At 38.0% G+C, this 12,075-nt stretch overlaps 1 protein-coding gene across 1 annotated transcript; it reads right to left on the minus strand.

The window, feature by feature from the left end:
• Positions 1 to 9,110: 9,110 nt before the first annotated feature.
• LOC138860839 (integumentary mucin C.1-like) lies at positions 9,111 to 11,819 on the minus strand. Its single transcript, XM_070119190.1, has 4 exons — positions 11,692 to 11,819; positions 10,147 to 10,367; positions 9,737 to 9,840; positions 9,111 to 9,176 (listed from the first exon to the last, which is right to left on the minus strand). Exons 1-4 carry the CDS (start codon positions 11,817 to 11,819, stop codon positions 9,111 to 9,113), a joined length of 519 nt encoding a protein of 172 aa, XP_069975291.1.
• Between the last annotated feature and the right edge of the window lie 256 nt (positions 11,820 to 12,075).

Genomic DNA, 12,075 nt, shown 5'->3' on the forward strand with positions numbered 1-12,075 from the left:
ACGAACGAGAGGAACGAGGTGCAGCATGCTAACAAGAAGGAGAAGGCTGAAAGGGAATGCTACCGGAGGGCACAGGCTGTCTCGAAAACAGAATTAAACTCCGCTAACAGGATAGAAGCACTCTATACCCTTGCGTATGGCTTCGATAGCTATATGCAACTGGAACCTATTAGACAGCACTATATAGAACAGACGCAAAACTCCGTAAACTGCGATTATGCAACAGGATGCGGCGCCCAGATCCAGATGCTGACCGACTTCATGTCCCCAGAAGGGAAGGGGCAGGGGCCTGACTCAGCCTGAACTGTCCTGCAGAACTACAGCAATTGGACTGCAAGAATATCCTGGAACTAACGACGATTGAATGTTGCAATTAATACCCCTTCGTGAGCAAGGAATGAAATTGCAGTCCATTTACTGTACCTATCTCTTCATTAATGGGAAATGCAAAATCCATTTTACTCATATACTGTTTTCATTATTGTTATTATCATTATTTTCTTTGTTATTATTATTATCATGATTTCTGTTATCATCATCAGAATCATCATTATTATTATGAATGTATTATTATTTTTATTATCATTATTATTATCATAATCATTGTTATTACTATTAATAACAGCGCGAGTACGAGTAGTGGCGGGAGTACGAGTACTAGTGTAAGTACGAGTTGCAGTGCAAGGACAAGTAGTAGTGTGAGTACGAGTAGTACTGGGAGTATGAGTTGTAGTACAAGTAGTAGTGTGAGTAGCAGTAGAACAAATCAAGGCTGTAGGACGAGTATGAGAAGTAGCACGAGTACGAATGGAGAGTGGATAAGGATATCCACCAGCGTAGGGAACAATGCCCCTTGTGGAGTGCCCAATTCTAATGCGTCATCAACACTGTAGGTGCCTTGGTGCCAAGCTTTTGCTCTTATCAAAGATAGATATCCGTTATCCATACTATTTTCCTTTTCATCTTTTTAGACAATACTTCACCGATAAAAGGCTGTTGCCGTTAGCTTCTAAGAGTTCATTGAGAGAGGAACTCTGCCAAAGGCGCTCCTGAAGTGCGCAGAGTTTATGGCTGTGTTCCTATCCCCTTTCGAGATCTCCCTCCCCAAGCGCCTCCACTTGGACAACGCCCTTTCCACTTACTTATAGGATACGGGCTTCAGATGAAAGGGTCATCCGCCTGCTGTAACAGTGTTGTTGCTGTTATCTGTCATCATTACTTTTATCATCGTTATTAGTATCGTTGTCATTTTCATTGTCATTACGTGTCACTATTAGGTTTTGATTCAGTACAGAAGCAATAATATAAACAAAATAATATTACAAATGAGGTTATGTAAGTAACTCGATGAGCCGCTGAAGCAAGGAAGGAAGGTCGGATCCAAAACAACAACGAAAACACGCAGACAACGTCATTCCTTCGACCAGACGTTTTTGGAGAAAGTGATGACGTCAGTACATGAGATAAGACGCAAAAAAAGATGAAAAGGAATAACGTGGAAGATAAATAAGTGATATTTATATCTGAATTACAAGGGAGCGGAAAAACAAGGTAAAATATTTAACCAAGTACAAAAGGAAGAACACTTGACGTAAGCGGACTGTCGCCTTCAATGTCAATCATTGTTTTTACGAAAGAAACGTGAAAAAGTGACAAAAAAGGAACTTTATATTATGCCCATGCATGAATATGAAGGATTGCATTTCCTCATCTATAGAATTCTTATCAATCGTTTTCTTTCCTGTATACGCGGCGGCTTTTTATGATAATACAAACGCAAGAAAAAAGATGAAAGGGAGAAAAGTTAGGATGGCATTCCAGGAATTTAAGTCCTTTCCAATTTTCCGACACAAGTACGACCTCGGACGCCGTGCCCGGACTGCTTCTCGAACTCGTACTGCTACTTGGTACTCGTACTGTGACTATTACTCAAAGCTACTATTACTCGTCCTATTACTACTACTTATGGAACAACTACTCCTACTTTACTCGTACTACTCGTACTACTGTTTGTACTTGTACTATTACTCAAGCTCAAACTGCTACTCGTACTCGTACTACTGTACGTACTACTATTTGTACTCCTACTACTATCACCACTACTCGTACTCACACTACTACCTGTACTCTTACTGCTACTCATACTCGTCCTACTACTAGTAATACTACTCCTTGCAGTCCTACTATACCCACACTACTCGTATTGCTACTTGTACTTTAACTTGTACCATTAGCATTACTATTTGTAGTTGTATCATACTATTACTTGTATTACTACTTATACTTGTACTATTGCTTGTACTCCTACTGCTGCTTGTACTCGTACTACTACTCCTACTCCTGCTACTACTCATACTTATACTGCTACTTATGCTCCTACTCATTTGATATGAATGCTACCGGAGGGCACATGCTGTCTCGAAAACAGAATTCAACTCCGCTAACAGGATAGAAGCATTCTGTACCCTTGTATTTGGCTTCAATAGCTATATGCCACTGGAACCTATTAGACAGCACTATATAGAACAGACGCAAAACTCCGTAAACTGCGATTATGCAACAGGATGCGGCGCCCAGATCCAGATGCTGACCGACTTCATGTCCCCAGAAGGGAAGGGGCGGGGGCCTGACTCAGCCTGAACTGTCCTGCAGAACTACAGCAATTGGACTGCAAGGATATCCTGGAACTAACGACGATTGAATGTTGCAATTAATAACCCTTCGTGATCAAGGAATGAAATTGCAGTCCATTTACTGTATCTATCTCTTCATTAATGGGAAATACAAAATCCGTTTTACTCATATAGTTTTCATTAATGTTATTATCATTATTTTCTTTGTTATTATTATCATGATTTCTGTTATCATCATCAGAATCATCATTATTATTATGAATGTACTATTATTTTTATTATCATTATTATTATTTTTATCATTGTTATTACTATTAATAACAGCGTGAGTACGAGTAGTGGCGGGAGTACGAGTACTAGTGTAAGTACGAGTTGCAGTGCAAGGACAAGTAGTAGTAGGAGTACGAGTAGTACTGGGAGTATGAGTTGTAGTACAAGTAGTAGTGTGAGTAGCAATAGAACAAATCAAGGCTGTAGGACGAGTATGAGAAGTAGCACGAGTACGAATGGAGAGTGGATAAGGATATCCACCAGCGTAGGGAACAATGCCCCTTGTGGAGTGCCCAATTCTAATGCGTCATCAACACTGTAGGTGCCTTGGTGCCAAGCTTTTGCTCTTATCAAAGATAGATATCCGTTATCCTTACTATTTTCCTTTTCATCTTTTTAGACAATACTTCACCGATAAAAGGCGCTTTCCGTTAACTTCTAAAAGAGATCATTGAGAGAGAAACTCTGCCAAAGACGCTCTTGAAGTGTGTAGAGGTACCGTGTATGGCTGTGTTCCTTTCCCCCTTCGAGAGAGCTCCCTCCCCAAGCGCCTCCTCTTGGACAACGCCCTTTCCACTTACTTATAGGACACGGGCTTCAGATGAAAGGGTCATCCGCCTGCTGTAACAGTGTTGTTGTTGCTGTTATCCGTCATCATTACTTTTATCATCGTTATTAGTATCGTTGTCATTTTCACTGTCATTACGTGTCACTATTAGGTTTTGATTCAGTACAGAAGCAATAATATAAACAGAATGATGCAAGTAAGGTTATACAATGAAGTCGATGAGCCGCTGACGCACGGAAGGAAGGTCGGATCCAAAACAACAACGAAAACACGCAGACAACGTCATTCCTTTCGACCAGACGTTTTTGGAGAAAGTGATGACGTCAGTACATGAGATAAGACGCAAAAAATAAGAAAAATCAATAAGAATAGGCAATAAAAAGGAGTAACGGGGAAGAACACTTGACGTAAGCGGACTGTCGCCTTCAATGTCAATCATTGTCTTTACGAAAGAAACGTGAAAAAGTGACAAAAAAGGAACTTTATATTCTGCCCATGCATGAATATAAAGGATTGCATTTCCTCATCTATAGAATTCTTATCAATCGTTTTCTTTCCTGTATACGCGGCGGCTTTTTATGATAATACAAACGCAAGAAAAAAGATGAAAGGGAGAAAAGTTAGGATGGCATTCCAGGAACTTAAGTCCTTTCCAATTTTCCGACACAAGTACGACCTCGGACGCCGTGCCCGTACTGCTACTCGAACTCGTACTGCTACTTGGTACTCGTACTGTGACTATTACTCAAAGCTACTATTACTCGTCCTATTACTACTACTTATGGAACTACTCCTACTCCTACTTTACTCGTACTACTCGTACTACTGTTTGTACTTGTACTACTACTCAAGCTCAAACTACTACTCGTACTCGTACTACTGTACGTACTACTATTTGTACTCCTACTACTATCACCACTACTCGTACTCATACTACTACCTGTACTCTTACTGCTACTCATACTCGTACTACTACTAGTACTACTACTCCTTGCAGTCCTACTATACTCACACTAGTATTACTACTTGTACTTTAACTTGTACCATTAGCATTACTTTTTGTAGTTGTAATCATACAACTACTTGTATTACTACTTATACTTGTACTATCGCTTGTACTCATACTGCTGCTCGTACTCATACTACTACTCCTACTCCTGCTACCACTCATACTTATACTGCTACTTATGCTCCTACTCATTTGATATGAACAGGATTTTCAAAGATGTGATTTTGATTCCTATAAATCTCATGCTACTTGGAAATCGTACTACTTTGACTGGAGCGTTAGAAATTAGAAATATCTTCAATGATAAGGTGCAGTGGGTCTTCCAAATGCAGTTGTTAGTTACATCATTAATCTTAGCGTCAATTACCCTTTATTCTTTTCTGACTGACTTTGAATTAATGCTTTATTAACGATATTGTACATTCAATGTATGTTTGTACGTATAAACATTGAAAAATGTCACTTTTAGTGATAAATATTCAGAACAGAAACTAACTTTTCTTTTTCTTTTTTTTTGGCAAAATTAAACCAAAAATCGCATTTACTTTGACTTAAACTGACATACACTCTAAACTAACTTATTTAAATAATGTCAATCCCGTCTGAAATGGATGCTGTTAAATGCATTATTGCTCTTAAAGGTCTTGCGCCCTCAGCCAGCGCCCACGGCATCCGAGGCCATGCTTGTGTCGAAAAACTGCAAAGGACTTGAATGGTCACGCGGAATGCCTGGAATGCCTTCCTAACTTCATCATTTTTACTTGCGTCTGTATCATCATATAAAGCCGTCGGCCATACAGGAAGGGAAACGATTGATAAGAATTCAGACCAGCTCCATCCTCGACAGAAGTCAAAGTCAAGGCTTTCGGACGGATGCTTCAAGGAATTGTGGGATGCATTCGTTGACGCACAAAATCCTTTGCTAAGGAATAAAACCACAAAAAGATAAAACTGATAAGCTACTAATAATACTATGATCATTAATGATAGTAATGATAATGATGATGATAATGATAATAACGAAAACAATAATACTTATAATAATGATAAAGGTAATAATGATGATAATGATAATAATGACAATAGCAATAACACTTACAATAATAAAAAATTTAATAATAATGAGGGTGATTATGATAAGCATTATCAATCACCATTTTTTTTATCAACAATGATAATAATAACAATGTTAATAATAACGATAATAATGATAAAAGTGGTGTTGGTCATGATAATAATAATACTACTACTAATAATAACAATAACAATGTTAACAATAACAATGATAATAATAATAACATCGATAAAAGTGGTGATGATGATAATGATAATAACAATAATATCGATAAAAGTGGTGGTGATGAGGATAATGACAATAATAACTATAATAAAAATAATGATGACAATAACAGTGATGATAACAATAATGAGAATAATAATGATGATGGTGAAGATGATGAAGATGCTGATAGTGAGCAAACAGTCAGGAATCCAAAGATGACACCGCCACGCCCTTCGGCCTGGACGCATGCGCAGAGGCGGCGGTGAACAGAGGAAGGAAAGTTCAATCGTCGAACGTGAATCTCGACAGAAATGACGCATTTAGGAATCTGGAACAGGGAGAGACACACAAATACCTTGCTACGAACGAGGGGAACGAGGTGCAGCATGCTAACAAGAAGGAGAAGGCTGAAAGGGAATGCTACCGGAGGGCACATGCTGTCTCGAAAGCAGAATTAAACTCCGCTAACAGGATAGAAGCACTCTATGCCCTTGTATATGGCTTCAATAGCTATATGCAACTGGAACCTATTAGACAGCACTATATAGAACAGACACAAAACTCCGTAAACTGCGATTATGCAACAGGATGCGGCGCCCAGATCCAGATGCTGACCGACTTCAAGTCCCCAGAAGGGAAGGGGCAGGGGCCTGACTCAGCCTGAACTGTCCTGCAGAACTACAGCAATTGGACTGCAAGAATATCCTGGAACTAGCGACGATTGAATGTTGCAATTAATACCCCTTCGTGAGCAAGGAATGAAATTGCAGTCCATTTACTGTATCTATCTCTTCATTAATGGGAAATGCAAAATACATTTTACTCATATACTGTTTTCATTATTGTTATTATCATTATTTTATTTGTTATTATTATTATCATGATTTCTGTTATCATCATCAGAATCATCATTATTATTATGAATGTAATTATTTGTATTATCATTATTATTATTATTATCATTGTTATTACTATTAAAAACAGCGCGAGTACGAGTAGTAGCGGGAGTACGAGTACTAGTGTAAGTACGAGTTGCAGTGCAAGGACAAGTAGTACTGGGAGTATGAGTTGTAGTACAAGTAGTAGTGTGAGTAGCAGTAGAACAAATCAAGGCTGTAGGACGAGTATGAGAAGTAGCACGAGTACGAATGGAGAGTGGATAAGGATTCCACCAGCGTAGGGAACAATGCCCCTTGTGGAGTGCCTAATTCTAATTCGTCATCAACACTGTAGGTGCCTTGGTGCCAAGCTTTTGCTCTTATCAAAGATAGATATCCGTTATCCATATTATTTTCCTTTTCATCTTTTTAGACAGTACTTCACCGATAAAAGGCGGTTTCCGTTAGCTTCTAAAAGAGCTCATTGATAGAGTAACTCTGCCAAAAACGCTCTTGAAGTGCGCAGACTTTATGGCTGTGTTCCTTTCCCCTTTCGAGATATCCCTCCCCAAGCGCCTCCACTTGGACAACGCCCTTTCCACTTACTTATAGGACACGGGCTTCAGATGAAAGGGTCATCCGCCTGCTGTAACAGTGTTGTTGTTGCTGTTATCTGTCATCATTCCTTTTATTATCGTTATTAGTATCGTTGTCATTTTCACTGTCATTACGTGTCACTATTAGGTTTTGATTCATTACAGAAGCAATACTATAAACAGAATGATGCAAGTAAGGTTATACAATTAAGTCGATGAGCCGCTGACGCACGGAAGGAAGGTCGGATCCAAAACAACAACGAAAACACGCAGACAACGTCATTCCTTTCGACCAGACGTTTTTGGAGAAAGTGATGACGTCAGTACATGAGATAAGACGCAAAAAAAGAAGAAAAATCAATAAGAATAGGCAATAAAAAGGACTAAGGGGAAGAACACTTGACGTAAGCGGACTGTCGCCTTCAATGTCAATCATTGTTTTTACGAAAGAAACGTGAAAAAGTGACAAAAAAGGAACTTTATGCCCATGCATGAATATGAAGGATTGCATTTCCTCATCTTTAGAATTCTTATCAATCGTTTTCTTTCCTGTATACGCGGCGGCTTTTTATGATAATACAAACGCAAGAAAAAAGATGAAAGGGAGAAAAGTTAGGATGGCATTCCAGGAACTCAAGTCCTTTCCAATTTTCCGACACAAGTACGACCTCGGACGCCGTGCCCGTACTGCTACTCGAACTCGTACTGCTACTTGGTACTCGTACTGTGACTATTACTCAAAGCTACTATTACTCGTGCTATTACTACTACTTATGGAACAATTCCTACTATACTCATACTACTCGTACTACTGTTTGTACTTGTACTACTACTCAAGCTCAAACTGCTACTCGTACTCGTACTACTGTACGTACTACTATTTGTACTCCTACTACTATCACCACTACTCGTACTCACACTACTACCTGTACTCTTACTGCTACTCATACTCGTACTACTACTAGTACTACTACTCCTTGCAGTCCTACTATACCCACACTACTCGTATTGCTACTTGTACTTTAACTTGTACCATTAGCATTACTATTTGTACTTGTAATCATACTACTACTTGTATTACTACTTGTACTATTGCTTGTACTCATACTGCTGCTCGTACTCGTACTACTACTCCTACTCCTGCTACTACTCATACTTATACTGCTACTTATGCTCCTACTCCTTTGATATGAACAGGATTTTCAAAGATGTGATTTTGATTCCTATAAATCTCATGCTACTTAGAAATCGTACTACTTTGACTGGAGCGTTAGAAATTAGAAATATCTTCAATGATAAGGTGCAGTGGGTCTTCCAAATGCAGTTGTTAGTTACATCAATAATCTTAGCGTCAATTTCCCTTTATTCTTTTCTGACTGACTTTGAATTAATGCTTTATTAACGATATTGTACATTCAATGTATGTTTGTACGTATAAACATTGAAAAATGTCACTTTTAGTGATAAATATTCAGAACAGAAACTAACTTTTATTATTATTATTATTATTTTTTTTTTTTTTTTTTTTTTTTTTTGCAAAATTAAACCAAAAATCGCATTTGCTATAACTTAAACTCACATACGCTCTAAACTAACTTATTTAAATAATGTCAATCCCGTCTGAAATGGATGCTGTTAAATGCATTATTGCTCTTAAAGGTCTTGCGCCCTCAGCCAGCGCCCACGGCATCCGAGGCCATGCTTGTGTCGAAAAACTGCAAAGGACTTGAATGGTCACGCGGAATGCCTGGAATGCCTTCCTAACTTCATCATTTTTACTTGCGTCTGTATCATCACATAAAGCCGTCGGCCATACAGGAAGGGAAACGATTGATGAGAATTCAGACCAGCTCCATCCTCGACAGAAGTCAAAGTCAAGGCTTTCGGACGGATGCTTCAAGGAATTGTGGGATGCATTCGTTGACGCACAAAATCCTTTGCTAAGGAATAAAACCACAAAAAGATAAAACTGATAAGCTACTAATAATACTATGATCATTAATGATAGTAATGATAATGATGATAATGATAATAACGAAAACAATAATACTTATAATAATGATAATGGTAATAATGATAAAAATGATGATAATGATAATAATGACAATAACAATAACACTTACAATAATAATAATAGTAATAATAATGAAGGTGATTATGATAAGCATTATCAATCACCATTTTTTATCAACAATAATAATAATAACAATGTTAATAATAACGATAATAATGATAAAAGTGGTGTTGGTCATGATGGTGATAATAATAATAATAACAATAACAATAACAATATTGATAACAATGATAATAATAACAATATCGATAAAAGTGGTGATGATGATGATAATAATAACAATAATATCGATAAAAGTGGTGGTGATGAGGATTATGATAATAATAGCTATAATAAAAATAATGATGACAATAACAATGATGATAACAATAATGAGAATAATAATGATGATGGTGAAGATGATGAAGATGCTGATAGTGACCAAACAGTCAGGAATCCAGTTATGACACCAGGATGCGGCGCCCAGATCCAGATGCTGACCGACTTTAAGTCCCCAGAAGGGAAGGGGCAGGGGCCTGACTCAGCCTGAACTGTCCTGCAGAACTACAGCAATTGGACTGCAAGAATATCCTGGAACTAACGACGATTGAATGTTGCAATTAATAACCCTTCGTGAGCAAGGAGTGAAATTGCAGTCCATTCACTGTATCTATCTCTTCATTAATGGGAAATACAAAATCCATTTTACTCATATACTGTTTTCATTATTGTTATTATCATTATTTTCTTTGTTATTATTATCATGATTTCTGTTATCATAAGCAGAATTATCATTATTGTTATGAATGTATTATTATTTTTATTATCATTATTATTATTATTATCATTGTTATTACCATTAATAACAGCGCGAGTACGAGTAGTGGCGGGAGTACGAGTACTAGTGTAAGTACGAGTTGCAGTGCAAGGACAAGTAGTAGTGGGAGTACGAGTTATAGTACAAGTAGTAGTGTGAGTAGCAGTAGAACAAATCAAGGCTGTAGGACGAGTATGAGAAGTAGCACGAGTACGAATGGAGAGTGGATAAGGATATCCACCAGCGTAGGGAACAATGCCCCTTGTGGAGTGCCTAATTCTAATGCGTCATCAACACTAGGTGCCTTGGTGCCAAGCTTTTGCTCTTATCAAAGATAGATATCCGTTATCCATACAATTTTCCTTTTCATCTTTTTAGACAATACTTCACCGATAAAAGGCGGTTGCCGTTAGCTTCTAAAAGAGCTCATTGAGAGAGAAACTCTGCCAAAGACGCTCTTGAAGTGCGCAGAGGTACCGTGTATGGCTGTGTTCCTTTCCCCTTTCGAGATCTCCCTCCCCAAGCGCCTCCACTTGGACAACGCCCTTTCCACTTACTTATAGGACACGGGCTTCAGATGAAAGGGTCATCCGCCTGCTGTAACAGTGTTGTTGTTGCTGTTATCTGTCATTATTACTTTTATTATCGTTATTAGTATCGTTGTCATTTTCATTGTCATTACGTGTCACTATTAGGTTTTGATTCGGCACAGAAGCAATAATATAAACAAAATAATATTACAAATGAGGTTATGTAAGTAACTCGATGAGCCGCTGACGCACGGAAGGAAGGTCGGATCCAAAACAACAACGAAAACACGCAGACAACGTCATTCCTTTCGACCAGACGTTTTTGGAGAAAGTGATGACGTCAGTACATGAGATAAGACGCAAAAAATAAGAAAAATCAATAAGAATAGGCAATAAAAAGGACCAACGGGGAAGAACACTTGACGTAAGCGGACTGTCGCCTTCAATGTCAATCATTGTTTTTACGAAAGAAACGTGAAAAAGTGACAAAAAAGGAACTTTATATTATGCCCATGCATGAATATGAAGGATTGCATTTCCTCATCTATAGAATTCTTATCAATCGTTTTCTTTCCTGTATACGCGGCGGCTTTTTATGATAATACAAACGCAAGAAAAAAGATGAAAGGGAGAAAAGTTAGGATGGCATTCCAGGAATTTGTCCTTTCCAATTTTCCGACACAAGTACGACCTCGGACGCCGTGCCCGTACTGCTACTCGAACTCGTACTGCTACTTGGTATTCGTGCTGTGACTATTACTCAAAGCTACTATTACTCGTCCTATTGCTACTACTTATGGAACAACTCCTACTCCTTCTATACTTATACTACTCGTACTACTGTTTGTACTTGTACTACTACTAAAGCTCAAACTACTACTCGTACTCGTACTACTGTACGTACTACTATTTGTACTCCTACTACTATCACCACTACTCGTACTCATACTACTGCCTGTACTCTTACTGCTACTCATACTCGTACTACTACTAGTACTACTACTCCTTGCAGTCCTACTATACCCACACTACTAGTATTATTACTTGTACTTTACCTTGTACCATTAGCATTACTATTTGTACTTGTAATCATACTACTACTTGCACTACTACTTGTACTATTGCTTGTACTCACACTGCTGCTCGTACTCGTACTACTACTCCTACTCGTGCTACTACTCATACTTATATTGCTACTTATGCTCCTACTAAATTGATATGAACAGGATTTTCAAAGATGTGATTTTGATTCCTATAAATCTCATGCTACTTAGAAATCGTACTACTTTGACTGGAGCGTTAGAAATTAGAAATATCTTCAATGATAAGGTGCAATGGGTCTTCCAAATGCAGTTGTTAGTTGCATCAATAATCTTAGCGTCAATTTGCCTTTATTCTTTTCTGACTGACTTTGAATTAATGCTTTATTAACGATATTG

This window comes from Penaeus vannamei, chromosome 43 (genome assembly GCF_042767895.1).
Source record: "Penaeus vannamei isolate JL-2024 chromosome 43, ASM4276789v1, whole genome shotgun sequence".
In the NCBI taxonomy this organism is placed as follows: Eukaryota; Metazoa; Arthropoda; class Malacostraca; order Decapoda; family Penaeidae; genus Penaeus; species Penaeus vannamei.